Source organism: Parasteatoda tepidariorum, chromosome 7, assembly GCF_043381705.1.
Source record: "Parasteatoda tepidariorum isolate YZ-2023 chromosome 7, CAS_Ptep_4.0, whole genome shotgun sequence".
Lineage (NCBI taxonomy): Eukaryota > Metazoa > Arthropoda > Arachnida > Araneae > Theridiidae > Parasteatoda > Parasteatoda tepidariorum.
In genome coordinates, this window is record NC_092210.1 from 89,602,561 (window position 1) to 89,622,955 (window position 20,395).

Below are 20,395 nucleotides of genomic sequence, written 5' to 3' on the forward strand. Positions count from 1 at the left end.
GACTATTCCTTGCTTTTTAGAGTAAAAAAAAATTCGCATTCCAGGTTTTCCCTGACCCGTGGGAGCACTGCTTAAACTATTTTATTTTATAACCGTCCTATCGACCCTATTTTTGGGTTTACGACTACTAATGTTCAACTACGCAGGCTTGTAATTTAAAACCCTATCCAGAAGACAATGGAACTTCTGAATCAAGTATTGGGAGACATTTTATCTTTATGGAGGACTTTTTTGATGAAACTAACTCGCATTACATGGAGAGGAAAACCATGAGAACCTCCCACAGTTAGTCTGACAGAAAGGGAACTCAAACACATGGCATCAAACTCATAAAAGGAGAAAAATTAGCAACATTTTATCAACACCCACAGGAAAAGATGGTACTAGATAAAATTTATGATCAAATTATTATTTTGCTAATAAAATTTCTCTTTTGAACTAAAATTTTTCTCTTTAGAAATAAAAATTTAAATACAATGTAACTCTAAATGCATTCTGGACACACTCAGAAGAAGTTTAATAATTTACACATTACAAATTCAGCATTAACACAAAAAATTTCAGATAAAAAAGAAATTAAAAAATAAAAACACAATTTTATTAGTAGTTCAGCCACTAAATAAAAGAATTACATGAAACTCAGTGAATCCCGAAAATGGTATGAAAAGTAAACCAACGATAATAAAATACTTTCAGAGAGATTAAAAAATTCCACCTCTTTAATATATTTGCTACTAAATACAAGAACTATAGTTTGTCTATAGTAGGGGTGCAAACCTTTTTGAGTGAGGGTCACTTGCACAGCAAGTTGGCTAACGAAGGGCCGCAGATGTATTTAGACATGTTAATGACAAAAGTAGTAATGTTTATTTAAACAGTAGCGTTCCATTTTTTTAATCATTAAACTCAGTAATATCAATAACTTAGTAGTGTTCCATTATTAGAATTTATTCAAGAATAAAAAAACTTATAATTTTTTTTTTTTACAAAAAAAAAAAACCTTGCTATTTTTATCATATGAACAATAGATTTATCAAAATAAATAAACATTGAAGAAAAGAAATATTTTTTTTATCATATCATGCAATACGAAAACTCATTTTAGAATTAAATTCTAATAAATAAAAAAAAACTGCAATTGCACAGAATGAAAGTAGGAAAAAGTTTAGTCATAATTAAGTAATATAAATTCAAATTAAATATTTAAATTGAGAAAAATTTATAGGTCTTAAACAAAAGCCTAAAATAAAAACAAAATTGTGATAGTTCAAAATAAAATTCAATGCTTATTTTGTAATGTACTTTATTAATTATTAGATTTTTTTATATCGTAAACATTTTCCTTTTTCTTATTGAAAAAGATCACTTAAGCAACAAAAAATTGAAATCTAAACTACCAACAGCGAGCAGTTTAAAAATTCACGTTTTCCATCATTTTATGAATTTCTCAAGTTGCAATAACATTGCATTTAAATTAGGGAGGGATGTAACGAGTATTTGGCCATTCTGTGAAAAATTCAGTTGGTTGAATGATGAGTCAAATATTCGGCAGAATATTTTTTAGAAATGTATTTTTCCAAGTTTTTTTTACTTTTGAATTTTTATGGATATTACTTTTTTTTCTTAAAAATTATAATCAGACAAGTCAATTTTGTAATTTTTTCGATACTTTGAGAATTGAGAAGGATTTTTTCTCTCCATTTTTTGCTGTTTTTATTATAACCCAGCATTTTAACAGAACATCTCATACTATTATTATCACTCTTTTCCTGTACTGTAATATAAATAACCAGTAACATAGAAAAGTGTGATTTTCAGTATTAAAGTTTTGTTTCAGGAACTAAGAAAAATTCTTTTTTTTTATTCTGTTTTTCTTCTTTTAGGTATTTTTATTATGACTCAGCATTTTTTTTAAAAATAAAGTTACTAATAAAATTTATTTTATAGCAATTCTTTTTCTTCCAAAATTATGGCAATGAGAAAAATTTAAATTGAGATTTTCGGCATAAGATTTTCATTTAAAAACATTAAGATCTTCATTTTCTATCTTTTTATATTCTTTAAATAAAAAAAAACTTTTTTTAGACGTTTTCCTTATAACGCAGTAATTTTTAATAGCATTTCTGTTGACTTAATTCTTTTTTCTTGGCTTTTTCTGATAATTGAAAAACTGAGATGTTTAGCTTTAAAAATTTTTTCCAAAAATAAAGATTGATTTTTATGTTCTCTGTTTTGCTTTTCAACATTTTCAAAAACGTTCTTGATTGGCCTTATTTTTTAGAGTTAATTTAAGAATACGTTTTTCCAGGAAATATTATTCTGAGCATTGAAATTTCAGTTTCATGTGTTGCTATGCTGCTAAAAGATTTTGCTATTTGGCCCCAAGTGTACGGCGTTCAGTCGATTTTTTTCTTCTTCTTTTTCTTGCAGAATATTTGGTTTTTGATCAAATCACAATTCATCACCACATTCGACCAAATCATATTCGTTGCGGAAATAAAAACGAAGGAAAAATAACTAGGACTTACGATAAAACTGTACTGAAATACCATATCAAAAAAGGATTATTTAATTGGGCGATCGGAACAATTGGAATTTTTTATAATACGTGGGAATGCATAGCAATAACTGCCGAAAAAAATTGTTGAAAAAAAAGAAAAATTGCGAAAAAAGATAAAAAATCACTTAGATTTAAGATGAAATTGTCACAAATAAAGTGCACAAAAAGTGATTATTTAAATTTGTGATCTGAAACTCGTGTCATAATAAAAATACCGGATTTTCGAAACAGTGTAGAAAAGCGGAAATAATTGTTTAAAAAAAAAAAAAACATTTATATTTACGATAAAATCGGCTTAAAGAAAGCGTGTTAAACGTACATTGACTAAAGAATCTGTTAAAATTGATTGCGTCAAAACGTGATGACTTAAAATTGCCATTTTTTAAAATTGTGCACCCCTAGTCTACAGTATGAACTCCCCCCGCTATAAAGTCTGAGACCATCTACTGCTATGAAAACAAGAATAGAGCATTTCAGATAGGTTAGCTTCCTTTTAACTATGGGGCAAACACCAGAAAAAAAAGGATTCCCTTTCTCTCGTCAACCAGAGCTGAAACCTGTCTTAAACAATGATCCCACACCCCTACTTGAAATAGTTATACCTCATCAGTCACTGCCACAGGTCCAGACGAATTACTAGGGAACTTCTCACTTTAGATAAAATATACATGAAGACCATGAATCCTAGTAGTGGTATAAAAAGCAAAGTAACGATGATAAAATATTTTCAGATAAAAAAAACAACAACCTACCTGTTCATTAGTAGTTCTGCCTCTAAATACAAGAACTACATGAAACCCAGTGAGTCCTAATATTGGTATAAATAACAAAGTAATGATGATAATGATAACAATGCTACATTACAGTTAAGGATTACAATACAGCTAAGGTATGCATGTCTTAGATGAGAAATGTAAAAAAAGCTGATTAAAGATAGTTTTAATAAAAACTGACAAGCTTTGTCTTTATTTTTGAAGGGAAAAAAAAAAGCTTTGAATTGTTGTTGTTTGTTTACGTTGCACTAGAGCTGCATGCGACGGTCTAGCATGAGTTTTCCTTTCGCTCTGATCATTTGGTTTTGAAACAGAATCTGCTGATTTCAGAAATATAACAAACAAACAACAAATCTAGAAATTACAAAAAAATAAATAAATCACAAAATTAAAACAATGTTTTTAATTTTGCAAAGATCTGATGTCACACTTGCTTCTTGCCCATTAATCGAAATCAGAAAGTTACTAGATATAACTAGGATTTTGCTTAGAACTTCCCGTGAATAAAAACTATTTCTTAAAATTATTCCATCTTTTAATCATTCTAACAAGGTTTGAGGTAGCTACTCTAAATATGTCTCACCAGAGCTGGACAATGGGCTATCCGCGACTTTTGTTACCGACAGCTTAAATATCAACATTAATTTTCTAGTTTATGTTTTATTCCTATAGATAAAATGTATTACAAAATGATTAGGAGTAGGTACAATAAAATTTTGCTTTTTAGTAAAATTATTGTTGCTTCAAATTAATTGTATAAATTCTTCCGATTTTGTACTCACACTTCAAGAAGACTTCCCATACCCACACATCACCTATTAATTAAACACTATAATAAACATTAATTACAGGGATGAGATTGGCCAAAAGCTGAATTTCCCAGCANTAGCACTAAAAATGGCTTCATACTAGGGGTGCACAACCTTTTTGAGTGAAGGGCCACTTGCACAGCAGGTTGGCTAACGAAGGGCCGCAGATGTATTTAGACATGTTAATGACAAATGTAGTAATGTTTATTTAAACATTAGCGTTCCATTTTTTTTATCAATAAACTTAGTAATATCAATAACTTAGTAGTGTTCCATTATTAGAAATCATTCAAAAATAAATCTTTTCCTTATTTTTTTTTACAAAAAAAACCCTTGCTATTTTTATCATATGAACGATAGATTTATCAAAATAGATAAACATTGAAGAAAAGAAATGTTTTTTTTTTTTATCATATCATGCAATACGAAAATTCATTTTAGAATTAAATTCTAATAAATAAAAAAAAAACTGCAATGACACAGAATGAAAGTAGGATAAAGTTTAGTCATAATTAAGTAATATCAATTCAAATTAAATATTTTAATTGAGGAAAATTTATAGGTTTTAAACAAAAGCCTAAAATAAACACAAAACTGTGATAGTTCAAAATAAAATTCAATGCTTATTTTGTAATGTACTTTATTATTTTATTAACTATTAGATTCTTTAATATCGAAAACATTTTCCTTTTTTTTATCGAAAAAGATCACTTAAGCAACAAAAAATTGAAATCTAAACTACCAACAGTGAGCAGTTTAAAAATTCAGGTTTTCCGTCATTTTTATGAATTTCTCAAGTTGCAATAACATTGCATTTAAATTAGGGAGGGATGTAACGAGTATTTGGCCATTCTGTGAAAAATTCAGTTGGTTGAATGATCAGTCAAATATTCGGCAGAATATCTTTTAGAAATGCATTTTTCCAAGTTTTTTTTATTTTTGAATTTTTATGGATATTACTTTTTTTTTTAAAAAAAAAATTATAATCAGACAAGTCAATTTTGTCTTTTTTTCGATACTTTGAGAATTGAGAAGGATTTATTTCCATTTTTTGCTGTTTTTATTATAACCCAGCATTTTAACAGAACGTCTCATACTGTTAACTCTTTCACTCTTTCCCTGTACTGTAATATAAATAACCAGTAACATAGAAAAGTGTGATTTTCAGTATTAAAGTTTTGTTTCAGGAACTAAAAAAATTTTTTTTTTCTGTTTTTCTTTTTTTAGGTATTTTTATTATGACTCAGTATTTTTTAAAAAAATAAAGTTACTAATAAAATTTATTTGATAGCAATTCTTTTTCTTCTAAAATTATGGCAATGAGAAAAATTTAAATTCAGATTTTCGGCATAAGAAATTCATTTGAAAAATTAAGAACGTTTTTTCCATCTTTTTATTTTCTTTAAATAAAAAAAAAAAAACTTTTTTTTAGACGTTTTCCTTATAATGCAGTAATTTTTAATAGCATTTCTGTTGACTTAATTCTTTTTTCTTGGCTTTTTCCGATAATTGAAAAACTGAGATGTCCAGCTTTAAAATTTTTTTTCCAAAAATTAAGATTGATTTTTATGTTCTCTGTTTTGCTTTTCAACATTTTCAAAAACGTTCTTGATCGGCCTTATTTTTTAGAGTTAATTTATGAATACGTTTTTCCAGGAAATATTATTCTGAGCATTGAAATTTTAGTTTCAGTGTTGCTATGCTGCTAAAAGATTTTGCTATTTGGCCCCAAGTGTACGGCATTCAGTCGATTTTTTTTTGTCGAATATTTGGTTTTTGATCAAATCACAATTCATTACCACATTTGACCAAATCATATTCGTTGCGGAAATAAAAACGAAGGAAAAATAACTAGGATTTACGATAAAACTGCACTGAAATACCGTATCAAAAAGGTATTATTTAATTGCGCAATTAACAATCATGTGTCGTAATAACATCTAGTTAAATAACAGGATCATCATAATCATGTGGAAAAGTATAGAAATAATTGGGAAAAAATATATTTATGCTGAACTCATCACGAATAAAGCGTGTCAAATGCATGATTTAAAAATTGTATGTCGTAATAGAACAATTGGAATTTTTTATAATATGTGGGAACACATAGCAATAACTGACGAAAAAGTTTTTTGAAAAAAAAAAAAGAGAAAGAATTGCAAATAAGTGAAAATAAAATAATCGTCCCAAATAAAGTGATTATTTAAATTTGTGATTTGAAACTCGCGTCATAATAAAAATACCGGATTTTCGAAATCACGTAGAAAAGCGGAAATAACTGTTTTAAAAAAATCATTTATATTTACGATAAAATCGGCTTAAAGAAAGCGCGTTAAACCTACATTTACTAAAGAATCTGTTAAAATTGATTGCGTCAAAACGTGATGACTTAAAAGTGCGATTAAAAATTGCCATTTTTTAATTTTTTTTTATTGCGTTTAGAAACTCTCGCAGACCGCACTTCAGCAGTCGAAGGGTCGCATTTTCCCTCGGGCCGCAGGTTGTGCACCCCTTGTCTACAGTATGAACTCCCCCTGCAATAAAGTCTGAGACCATCTACGGCTATGAAAACAAGAATAGAGCATTTCAGATAGGTTAGCTTCCTTTTAACTATGGGGCAAACACCAGAAGAAAAAAAAAGGATTCCCTTTCTCTCGTCAACCAGAGCTGAAACCTGTCTTAAACAATGATCCCACACCCCTACTTGAAATAGTTATACCTCATCAGTCACTGCCACAGGTCCAGACGAATTACTAGGGAACTTCTCACTTTAGATAAAATATACATGAAGACCATGAATCCTAGTAGTGGTATAAAAAGCAAAGTAACGATGATAAAATATTTTCAGATAAAAAAAACAACAACCTACCTGTTCATTAGTAGTTCTGCCTCTAAATACAAGAACTACATGAAACCCAGTGAGTCCTAATATTGGTATAAATAACAAAGTAATGATGATAATGATAACAATGCTACATTACAGTTAAGGATTACAATACAGCTAAGGTATGCATGTCTTAGATGAGAAATGTAAAAAAAGCTGATTAAAGATAGTTTTAATAAAAACTGACAAGCTTTGTCTTTATTTTTGAAGGAAAAAAAAGCTTAGAATTGTTGTTGTTTGTTTACGTCGCACTAGAGTAGCATGCGACGGTCTAGCATGAGTTTTCCTTTCGCTCTGATCATTTGGTTTTGAAACAGAATCTGCTGATTTCAGAAATATAACAAACAAACAACAAATCTAGAAATTACAAAAAAATAAATAAATCACAAAATTAAAACAATGTTTTTAATTTTGCAAAGATCTGATGTCCCACTTGCTTCTTGCCCATTAATCGAAATCAGAAAATTACTAGATATAACTAGGATTTTGCTTAAGAACTTCCCGTGAATAAAAACTATTTCTTAAAATTATATCATGTTTTAATCATTTTAACAAGGTTTGAGGTAGCTACTCTAAATATGTCTCACCAGAGCTGGACAATGGGTTATCCGCGACTTTTGTGACTGACAGCTTAAATATCAACATAAATTTTCTAGTTTATGTTTTATTCCTATACATAAAATGTATTACAAAATGATTAGGAGTAGGTACAATAAAATTTTGTTTTTTAGAAAATTATTGTTGCTTCAAATTAATTGTATAAATTCTTCCGATTTTGTACTCACACTTCAAGAAGACTTCCCATACCCACACATCACCTATTAATTAAACACTATAATAAACATTAATTACAGGGATGAGATTGGCCAAAAGTTGAATTTCCCTGCAAGTAAATTTTACATGCGTGCAACCTTTTAATAATAAATTCCGGACAATTTAAGATAATAAATAACAATGTGTTGACATAAAATTGTTCACTAACTTATTATTACATAAATGATTACATCGATACTTAACATTTAGTAAAAAGTAAAATTACCAATTGAAATAATAAAGCTAGAAAATGAAATTTTTCTTCAGTTCACATAAGAGACAATTATTACTTGAGAAAGTGCCTGGTTTAGCAAATTAAAACTACTGAGAACACACATTAATATTATATTTCTCTTAATAAATACTGTTACGTAGTTTATAACAAATATACCAGTAGCATGGCTTTTTAAACTATTTAGAAAAGAAACTTTTACAATTAGAATCACTATGTTCAAATTATAATCTAATCTAGCTAGAGCCCTGTGAAACATATCAATAACTGTGAAGTCGAAATATATAGTAACTCCTTAACATACAAAAATTGCTATTTAAGTTTGAAAAATTACATGATAATTAGCAACTGTTTAGATAATTATTTTTCTTTTGATAAGAATTTCGCATTTTAGAGCATAAATAACAGCAACATTATTTTTAAAATTTTGGATTTTAGTGCTGAGTTATGTAACTCTTTTTCCAAAAAAAAATTTAATCACTTTTTAAGTGATTACTTTTGCTTGCTATATTCTTTTTTATTTCCAATTGTTGCAAATGCTTCATGCTTCACAAAACAAGCAAAAAATCCTTTAACAAGGTCAAATTGCTTGTATATTCTTGTAGTAATAGCAAAACTGGCACTAACCAACACCCTCTGAACTCAACACACAGAGGGTGTTGCACTAACAGATTGAAGATTAATTTAGTCGTTAGCTCATCTTCAAACATCCTTTGACAAATCTTACTCTTCTTCTTTGCAAGCACAAAATTCCGCTAATGTTGTAATGCCAACATATACTAATAATAGTCGATAGAAAAACAGTCACCTTTATAGTAACTAATTCAATAAAAAAAAACTTACTTCTCACTGGAATCGCGAAAGTCGATCTTAAAATCGCGTTATCACAAATTGCGATCTTGGACTTTAAAATCACGGGAATATGAAACTCGATATTCGAGAATACAAACTGCGATATAGAAATCACATAAATACATATCACGATTCATAATTTTTAAATTGCGTAAATACAAATCACGACTCATAATTTTTAGATCTCGTATATATGAATCATGATGCAGAATTTTTAGATCGCGTAAATACAAATCACAATGCCTTATTTTTAAATCACGTATAAATACGAAAATCGATGTATAATATTATAACCGCATGAGCGTATTACGACATAGGATTTTAAACTATCGTGAATACAAATAATTACATAGGTTTTAAAAAACTCGTAAATATCGCAATGTACGATATTCAGATCGCGTGAATAAGAACCGCAGCACACAACTTTTAAATCATGTAAATACGAAAAGCTGTTTGATATTAAAATTGCGTGAATAAGAATAGAGCTATTAGCAGATTCTGGGTTTGGGACTTCTAGAAGGTTTGCTTGAAGCAGCTTCATTTGAATTACAAAAATAAGAGCTATCTGGTGGAAGGAGGAAAAATGCGGAAAATCTTATATTCTGCGCATAAAAATGGGGAAAATAGCTAAAATAAGTAAAAATGCGGAAGGGTTGGTAGCTATGTAGCTGGAATTTTGTGTTTATCTTTGAAATACGGAAATAAATGTAATTATTTTATGTCAATGGCTGAATTTTCTGAAAAAGAGGAATATTTGTAATAGAAAAAGTAAAATTTCTAGAGAAACGGAGTTTTCAATAAAAAGGCTGAAATTCGAGAGAAAAAAGAGGAAATCCGTTAAAAAACGGAAAAATCTCATCCCTAGCCGTATTTCACATCAAATTAGATATTGAAATATAATTCTCTCTCATCTACTTATTTTATTTAAATTTATTATTTGCTTGTGTATATTATTGCAACCATGATACATTTTTGCTTCATGTACCAAGCAACTTTGATGTATAATTAGCTTGCTCATGTTCGTCATGGATTCGTGCCTGTCTTTGTGTTGAGTCTCTGTGTAAATATATAATGAAAGAATTGAAATCCCCGAAGAAGAATCTTTGCGAAAGAATTTAGAATGTGTTTTAAGAGAATTGATGCTTGACGGGCTTGGCTTACTCAAAATAAAATAGAAAGAACAGTTGCTAACATAAACAAATGCCACATTTCAGCATCATTCACATTATATAGCTTTGTCTATTTCCCAAATTATTAAGAAAAGTTGTCCATAAATAAAAAGGATACGTAACAATGGTATCTCTGTGATGAATTTCTTCATGATGCTCCAACATGTACAATACACAATAGGAAAAGATGCTAATCATATGTACACTCAGGAAAATGAGGAATAAAAAAAAGTAACGGTAATTCCTGCGACCAATGCAATTGTTCACCCATGGACAGTGATGGTCAAATGTCTGAAAAATAATAAATAATTGGTTATCACATGGGCTATAAACATAAAGGCAGGGTTCACACAGAGATCAGAAGAAATCCAAGGAGTGCAAAATTTTAAGGACTTATCAAAAATTTAAAAACTTTGTGTAAAAGATAACTAGACAGTTTTTTTTTTTAAAAATTAAAAAACAGTTATTATGAGGAACTTGCAAAAATGTATATTTTGCATATTTTTTCTAGCCCTTTTGAAATAAATTTTGACTTTGTCAAACTACATCAAAAAAAATAAATAAAGTTATCACTTTTACACATAAATATATTTTTCAGTTTCAAATATTTTAATAAATCTTGTTAAAGTATAGATGTTAAAAATTAATATAAAAACTTACCAATCTTATATTTTTAAATTTGAATACGTAAGAAAATNAAAAAAAAAAAAAAAAAAAAAAAAAAAAAAAAAAAAAAAAAATCACAGTAAATTATTAATTAAGTTTTCTTCTAACATGTAAAATTAAAATTATTTGCTGTCATTTTTTTCTTCTTCTAACTCGTGCAATTCAATTTTTTTTCTTTTAAAGTTTTTCTTAAACTATTAGATTTTGACAGCTAAGTCATATAATTTAGTTTCCCTGCTTGGACAGCAAATTCAATAGCGGACTTAGTAAGTTCATCTATGCAATGCAATAATCTAAGGAGTTTCTACGGACTAATTTAGAAATCTAAGTAGTTCCAAGTACTCCTAGGAGACTTTTTTTAATTTCCAAGGAGTTTCTAAGGATTATAAGGAGTCTGTACGCACCCTGAAAGAATGTGTCTGGAAAGTGATGTAAGTTGCCAGACAAGTAACAGAGATTTTACTAGCAACATATTTCGGGCTACAAGTAAAGATACAGCATGCATAATCGTGTAAGTTAATAAGAGAAATTCAAAAAATTGGAAATAATATAAGCATTTACATTTAGTGAAGTAAAAAATATGTAATCTAAAGATCTTAAAATCTTAATCTAAAGATTTTTATAATTATTATTGTTTATTATAATGAATTCTTATAATTAATCAAACTATAAACACTCAACATACTGCAGTACTGGTAATAGCACCACTAGTTGAGGAACAACAGAAGTATTTTCGCCATTAGCGGATATTTTATCACCAAATTTCTTCAACAAATATGGAGAAATTTGAGAATATACAGATAAACAGCAGATAGTCTTAAAATACAGGAGTCCTTTCTTTGTTAAAAAACAGGAGACTTGGCAGGTATGAGTTGGTAAAAAAAAAACAAGGATTGATCCAATAGCACCCTTAAAGTTGAGAAATTTGAAATCATAGTTAATCTTATGCATAAAAAAATTATTATTTAAATTTAATATTAAAAAAAAATTTTTTTTTGTAATAATTATTAAATCAATATCCTTAGAAGTTTAACATCATTAATTATATAGCAAACCTTTTTTAGATAAAGTATGAAGTACAATTTTTGTACGAAAATTGAGATTTTATATACAGTACAGAACTTGTTATCCGGAAATCAGAAAACCAAAAAACCGGAACGAAATTCGATGAATTTTCCCGCCATTTAAAAAAAAATTTTTTTTTTTACTCATAAGATTTTAGGATTTTTCTTTCTTTTTTGAAAGATTTTTACCTTACCATCATTTTGGAAATAATCATTAGTGTATTACTTCATCATTTTTTCCTCTTTTTAAGATTATTTCCAAATTTTTTTTTTTAGTTGGGTTTAACAATTAAAAAAATGGCTTTTTGTAGCGATTCAGAAAACCGGAAAAATCAGTTATCCGGAATAGCGATGGTCCCGATTGTTCCGGATAATCGGTTCCCTACTGTATAATTCTATTCGTATAATGTTGAATTAAAAGCATTGTGAGGTAACTTAGCACAAACAACTTCAAAGTATTAAAAAAAATTCCATGAAAGACTATGTCAAATCTCTGTAAACTTTTTTATCTTTCAGTCACACATTTTGTAAAAAGATTATCAGAATTTTAACTTTAAATTTTGATAACTAATTTTTGGGTGTTATTGTAAGCTTAAGTTAGATTATTTCACAAAATAAATAAAAAGATTTTAAAATTAACTTATACATTTACAAAAATTGTCAAATGATTAATAATCCTCCCCCCCCCCTTCCTCCCTTGAAAATAATATTAACAGCTAGTTTAGAATAGAAGTTTGAAAGAAAAAAAACTTAAGTTTTATTTGAATGTAATAAGATCTTTACAGATAAAGTGTATTTAAGTTACTTAATAAAAACAGCGTCAGCATAAAAAATGTTTTAAGAAAGACCCCAAAATGAAGTAAAATCTCAATATTTACGCACTTTTAATCTTTCGTTATATTTTAAATTTTGATATCTAATTTGCGGGTGTCATTGCGATTTTAAATCAGCATTCCATGTACAAAAAATATTTAAAATGTATTCAAAAATGGAAAAGTGGTTATGAATTCCCTTTCTTCTGAAAAAAAAAAAAAACATTAACATTTAATTTAGAATATACAGGATTTAAAACAGAAAAGCATAAATTATATTTTGTGTAATCAATAAGTTTGAATCACAAAAAAGATTGCTTCTTTTTTTTTTTTAAATAAACATTTTAAATTCACTTAATAATTCAAAAAATATTTGAAATTTCACTTTTAGAAATACAGAAATCAAAAAATGAGAAAAAAACCCATCTTTTTTCCTGACAATAACACTAACAGCTAATTTAGAGTATTCAGAGTTTAAAAAAAGAAAATGCTTAAATATACTTTAATGTAATCAAAGCACAGAAACACATTTCTTTCTTTTTTTTAATAAACAATGTTTGAAAAACATCCTTATATAATGCTAATAAATAATTTGAAATAAAAATTTATAACAGTTTTGTGGAATAAAACTAAACTAAACACAAATACTTTTCCTACCTATTTAAAAAAGAAGAAAAAAAAACAAACAAAAAAACAAGAACATTTGCTAAGACAGTAGATTCTCATTATATTACAAATTGGATTATTCAGATAAACAGAAGTTTGAAGTTTATGTAATAAAGCTCNAAAAAAAAAAAAAAAAAAAAAAAAAAAAAAAAAAAAAAAAAAAAAAAAAAAAAAAGAACATTTGCTAAGACTCATTATATTACATTATATATTCTCATTATATTACAAATTGGATTATTCAGATAAACAAAAGTTTGAAGTTTATGTAATAAAGCTCTACTAGAAAAAATCTGATGCACAGGAAAAGAAAAAAATCCAGTAGATATTACGAAATAATATCAATTTCAAGATAATTGTTGCATAACGTACTAAATATTTTATACACAGGGCATTTTATAGTCATCAAAATGGAAAAATTGCAATATCTTCCAGTTATGATTGTCATTAAACATACTTTGAAATGTTATGCATTATAATTACTCATAATTTCGAATATTAATAGGCATTTAATTCAAAGATAGTTAAAAGATTTTTTCAATTAATTTAAAAGAATAAACTGAACATTTCTGAACAAAAAAAAATTTTGAACTGATGATAAATGAGGTTCACTTCATTAAGTATTAGTAATACTTAAATATTCTAGCAATAATTTGTACAAAAATTCTATTTCAATAGGGATCAGAGTTGGCAAGGTTTAGGACAGAATGGATTAAACCAGGGTTTAAACCATCCTGTCCAAAACCTTTTATTCAAATTATGTCTCAATTTAAAAAAAATATTGTTAAAAATAAAATGTTAATTTTTGAACAGGAAAAATGAAGAAAAGTTTTTGTTTTATTAAAAAGTTTATAATTATTTTTAGTATTGCTTTATTTTTCCTTATGCAAAAATATAATTTATCAGTATTAAAGCATATTTATTCGTATTAAAAGGGTAAGGTATTCACTTTTGCTTTCATTGAATTGTGGAGCTTTAAAAGTTATAAATCTTTTCCTACTAGGATTATTTTCCTTTAATAAGTTAAAGCAAATTGTATAAAAAGTATCAAATATTTACAAATACATGTAATTATTATGTGTACAATGGTTACACATATAAAATTTTCACCTTTTAACAATGCTCACAGTTTAGGACAAACAATAACCCTGATAGGGATTTTTTTTACTTAACTTACCCAATTTCCAGGAATTTTCTAAAATGTACAAAAATCAGGAGAATTTTAATGAAACAAGTAGACCAAGAGAAACTGGCAAAATCCAGCAATCTACTGGAAAATCCAATACAGTTGGGGGGAAAATAAATAATTTGCTTACTTCTATACAACAGTTGCATGTGTTGCAGTGTGAACATCTTGGTGGCCTGTAAAACTGACAGGTTACACACCATTTCATTCTAACTGTAACCCCATTAATAAGTATGTTTTTATATAGTGGTGCACGGAAATCATCATCCTTTTCCTCATCTGGAGTAGCTAATAGGAAAGAAAAAAAAGTTCTGATAAATGCCTATGTTGTAAGCAACAGTCATTCAATGTGATAGCAACATTATAATATTAAGAAATAACTCTTTAAGTTATCACAAGAATATTTAATGAGCTTTTCTTTCTATCTTTTTATTCTAAAACTAGAAAGAGAAAAAAAAGTATTATTCAAACATGAAGCCTTATTCTGAAAATACTTTATATACATTGTTTAACTTTATTTCCGCTAAAAGCAAGGTTAGCAAGTTTCTGCCGAGGTGGTTAAAACTACTGGTAGAAACCGGTTAAAACTGGCATAAAGTAAGTACTGAGATTGACATACAATGGATAATTCATAGAAAAAACAATTAAAGGTTACACAAAGTACAATTTATTTACAAAATCATCACCATTCAAAATCAAATATTACATTGTTTGCACTCTGCAGTAATCTATAACAAAAGACAAGTTTTGATGCAGTTTATAAACCTAAACAATTTCTCAATTTGCCATGCACGGACGAGAAATTTGAGAAGATTCTCTCAAGTCCAGCAGAACTAACAGGCATTGCCATCAAGGAACAAGCAAGATTAATGAAATTTTCATTAATTGCATATTTTTTAAAACTTGACCACCATGCAGCAGCTGGGATAGCTACTGGAAAAATAAGTTTCAGGAAATGGGGCTGATTTGTTTTGCAAAGCTAGGACATAAGGTACAAAATCTGGGTTAATATTGGCGAGTAAAATTCTGGCACTTTCTTCTTGAGCACATGATAATTTCAATCCTAAATACTTTCGATGCAGCATATAAGCTAGCAAATGATAATCAGTAACTGCCTGTTTAAATCTGTATGTCACTTCCTTTTCACAAACAGCCATAAGATTTTCTTCCTTTGTTAGATTAATCCAAATATCACAAGCATCTTTTGCAAATTAAAAGTTTGTTACAGTTACATGGAGTTACATGCCGGTTTTTACCGGTTATAACCAGTTTCTGCCACTTGCGTGGTAAAAACCAGTTTCTGGCAGCAAAAAAGCCAACCTTGGTTAAAAGAGTGACTGGTAGAACTTAAATATTAAAATACCCATTTTGTTAGTAAACTTTCTACCATTACAATAATATATTCAGAGATTCCATTTCTACAATACATGTATACAATAATATTAAATACCACACAAACCCCTTTATGAAACACTGGTTAAGAAAGAAAGCTTCAATATATCATACAACTCTAAAATGACATCTTACATAAACAGGGTTGCCACTTAATCTGGAAAAAAAATTCCCAGTATACACTATACACAATATATTAAGAGGAAATAGAACAATTACTGCCCTCTTATGTGAGCTATATTGGGCTAACTATAATGCTGGAAAAACTTAGAGAAAAAAAATGAACAGCTGAACATACTTAAATAATGCTATAGTAAATGAAATAGTTTAGTATAACTGAAATATCATCCTTAAAATAAGAAACAAATATGAAAATAAGAAACAAATTCCCTGTATTTTCCCTGTTTATATTGGTGATATTTAAATTCCCCGTATTTTCCAAGTTACCAATTAGGAGTAACAGATATTTAACACAAATGAAGTTTGTTTCAGACAAATTATTTTTTAATTTGCATGCTTTTGTTATAGGCATTCATTTACTATGTCCTAATCAGACTAAAATTTACAGCATTTAATTTATGAAGAACATGCTCTGTTTTTATTCCTGTAAAAATTATTACACTCCATTTCTTGTAAAAAATCATTAAGTAACTATGCATTTCATTTATTATCAGAGTTACCACTGAAATCTGGAAGAAAAAAAATTCCGTTTTCCCTGTATACGTATTATAGACAATATATAAAGAGGAAACACAACAATCACTGTGATCTTGTCTCAGCTGTATTAGGCTAATTATACTAGTTTTAATTCCTGAAAAACTTAAAGAAATAAGGAACAGCTTAACCTACTTAAAACAAATAATGCTATAGTGAATAAAATAGTTTAGTATAGCAGAAATATCATCCTATCCCATAGATTATGCTTTAAGTGGTTAGCCTTTTTTAAAAGACGAAAATAAGAAATAAAATTCCCTGCATTTTCCTAGTTTGTAAAGAAAGAATCAAAACTTCTTGTTAGTTTAGATGATTTTTAAATTCCCTGTATTTTTCAGGTTTTCCCAATGTTTCCTGTGGAGATAACAAAATTAAAAGACATACCCCTTGGAATAATTCCAGGATCCATGAAGGTAGCCAAAGAGAAATTCACAATCACAAAAAACGTGACAAAAGCTTGACATATTGGAATAGCTATATGATAATCATATGTTAAGTAACGGCATCTGAAATAAAACAATTGCCAGTTAGAACCAGAATTTACAATGCAGCTATTTACACAATGATCCCTGTTGGAATATGAAAGCAAACTTTTCAACCAATTGGATCGTTAAACTATTATGCAAGTGCCCTAATGATTTGCTTATTTTTTGATGACAAGGGTAGGGAGGGGTATAAGAAATTAAAAACACACTGTTTTATATATTTTTTTTAAATGAAAAGAAAAACAATTAACAAAAAAAAAAAAATTGCATTTGGACCCAATTTTATTGATTGAAAATTTTACCTACATATTTATTTTAACATTTATTTATAATTACAGTAATGACAACTTTGAGATATTACTTCATATCTCTAAGTTGAAGGGACGCTAAAAAAATGCGAGAGAATTACTAATATTATTAGAAAAAAAAAGTATGACAAATGCAATTAAAAGAAATAATATTCATTGTTATTCTATAAAGATTTTTTATGGGGGTGAAACACAACGCTTTTGTAACTTTAAATTTGCCACATATATACTTGTTATTATTTATAATTAATTGCATCATGCAGAAAGAAAAGGTTAAAAAGGTTTGTCGCAGAAAGCCCGAACAAATTCTGCCACAGGAATTAGCACTGTAAAGAGATTACCCAAGTTAAAATAGAGTGCATACATACTAGGGGTGTAGCGAATAGTCGACCACCTATTTCGTCTTTTTGCCAAAATTTGTTTGGTCAAATCTTCGGCAAAGTATTTTACAGAAAAGTTTTTACACATATTTAAATTCTGAAACTTGCACATGACTTCCAAATTTATATTTTTGAAGACAAATGTAAAAGTGAAATTAGAAGAATTTTAACTTGATTAGTTTAAACTGAACCACAAGTTTTGTACTGCTGATTTATTTTTTTACATTTTATCCCTGGTAAGTAAATTTCATCGCTTTTTCAACACTTTATGTTTTAAGAGTTAAGAAAGCAGCATTATCACTTTTCTTCAGTACAGTAAGAAAGATAGCAGGTAACAAAGAAAACTGTGATATTCAACACTTAAGTTATATTTCAAAAACTAAGAAATTTTTCTTTTTCTGTATAGCAATAAAAAAACTCAGATAATTCTAAAAATAGAACAATGTGAAAGAGTGAAATTGAGATTTTTAGTGCTAAATTTTTTTGTTTAAAAATTAATAATGATTTTTGCTTTGTTTTCTAATAAGTTTAGTCTTTTTTAAAACTTTTTTTTTGTCCATGATTTTAATATAATCTGGCAAATTTCTAGTAGACTTTATTCTTTTTCCTTCCAAAAATGCAGTAATTGGAAAATAGAGATTTTCAGCTTAAAAATTTTCTTTTGAGAAATAAGATATGTTAATACGTTAAAAGAAGGGATAAATTTAGCATAATTAGTTTAACACATTTTAATTCCAACCTTTAATTTAAGATTTTTTAGAATATTGTTTTTGGTCAAATTCTTAGTTTTAACTTCATTTGTTCAGAGTCTTACCTAGGAATTAAAAAGGAGAGGGTGCGGCCACTCAAAAAAGGGCTCTATAAGATTTGAAAGTACACTCATTTAACAATGGGTAATATTATGAGATGACTGAATTTGATCTTCACAATTTTTAAATTACCCTCTTACATGGGTGCAAGTTTGATAAAAGGCCAAGACTGAAAATTTTTTGACTGAAATACCTAACATACACGATACCCCCTCGACATATGCAAACTATCTAAGAAAGCTTTACCATAATACATCAAGTTTAAATACTGCACAAAAAATATTTATTCATCTGTCTTTTGATAAAATAACAACAGGACATAAGAAAGTAGACCAATAACGTAGACCTAAAAAAATATTTTTATGGACAAAAAAAAAAATAAATTCTGATTTCCGTCTTCTAGTCAGTCTTGTTTCCGTCTTACTTCCGTCCGCGGACATTTTCAAAAGACGGAAATCCGTCCTGGGGACGGAAGACTTGCACCCATGCCCTCTTATACTATTTTATGTGTATATTTCAAAAAATGATTCTCATTCATTATCAGATTAAGGGAAAAATTTGCGGTTTATAAAAATAATTAAAAGCATACTGATAGATAATCTCTGGGAATATTTTTTGCTTCAACAAAAAGTAATCTAAAAAAAAAATTATTAAATGATAAACAACTTGAAAGATTTTTTATGTAATTTAAACTAAAAATTATGAAAAAATAAATATTTAACGTTTCATTTTTGAAAAAAAAGATAGTAAAAAATAATAATAATTTTAAAAATTAAAACCATTAAAAAATTTATTAATATCCCCTCCCCCTGAAAAAAGAGATACTTATAAAAATGTAACAAATTGAGAATAATTCTAGCAAAGTAAATGTTTTTAATAGTAATCAGAATTAAACCTATAAACACATATGATTTTACTAGCATGTAGTTATTATTTAAACAGTGAATTAATTTTTGAAAAAATATGGAATATGAATAAAAAGGCAGTGTTTTTAGGGATGGGTGGCTTTTTTTTTACAAAAAGGACAAAGTGGGTGCATTTATAGGTGTCAAAGGGCAGGCAGGGCGGACCGCCCTTCTAAAAACACTTAGGGAGAACACTGATTTGTTATAATAAAACAGATATTCTATCAGCTATTGGGACTTTAAGGATTACCCTAAAGAATAATAATCTTCCTTTTAATTACTATAATTTTGACATTTTAATTCTAAATATTTTACATACATTGAAATAGTTTGGAGGATACTGAAGCCTGCATAAATAGGCGTATGCGGTGAAAATTAAGAATTTCTTTCTCCAAAGCAGATGGCAACACTTGGAAGAATTTTTTGGCTCATTGAATATTTTTGTTGTTCAAGATTTTCAAACAGGTGTCAGCAATTTATAATTTATTTTGGTTAATCTTACTGTAACTATATTTATATTTTGATTTATAAGTAGGAGTTTCATTTTTAAGCCTTAATTTTTGAACTTTTAAGTAGTAATGCTAGTTCATTATTTTTCAGTGTTTTTACATTCTGGTAATGATTTTCTTACTTGTCTATCCATTATGGGGCCTTGGGGCACTGTCAGTTTTGGTTTTTCCACTGACAACATAAAGGCTCTTGTGTGTTTGTAGACAGTGTGTCTCCTAAAGAAGTACTGTCTTACGAACACACATACATTCTATTCTACGACTTTTCCCTTCTTTATTGCTTGTTTGAATATCTAAACCAACTAGAGTTGGTAAGATGCCAAATTAATTTTAAACACAAAAATTAAAAAAAAAAGAAAACACATAGAGGTTTGCCCAAGGGAGGCCACGAGTAAGTTGGTCGTTTTCTG

General features: G+C 28.1%; 1 protein-coding gene across 1 annotated transcript in view; it reads right to left on the reverse strand.

Annotated features, from left to right (window-relative positions):
* The window catches only part of LOC107440706 (palmitoyltransferase ZDHHC8), a 38,790-nt gene that overhangs the window by 17,152 nt on the left and 1,243 nt on the right, over nt 1–20,395 (reverse strand). Inside the window, exons 2-5 of the mRNA XM_043053382.2 lie at nt 16,974–17,095; nt 14,614–14,771; nt 10,211–10,383; nt 7,012–7,114 (exon numbers count right to left, since the gene is read on the reverse strand). Of these exons, the coding sequence (XP_042909316.1) occupies nt 7,012–7,114; nt 10,211–10,383; nt 14,614–14,771; nt 16,974–17,095 (556 nt within the window). The remainder of the gene's footprint in view (nt 1–7,011; nt 7,115–10,210; nt 10,384–14,613; nt 14,772–16,973; nt 17,096–20,395) is intronic.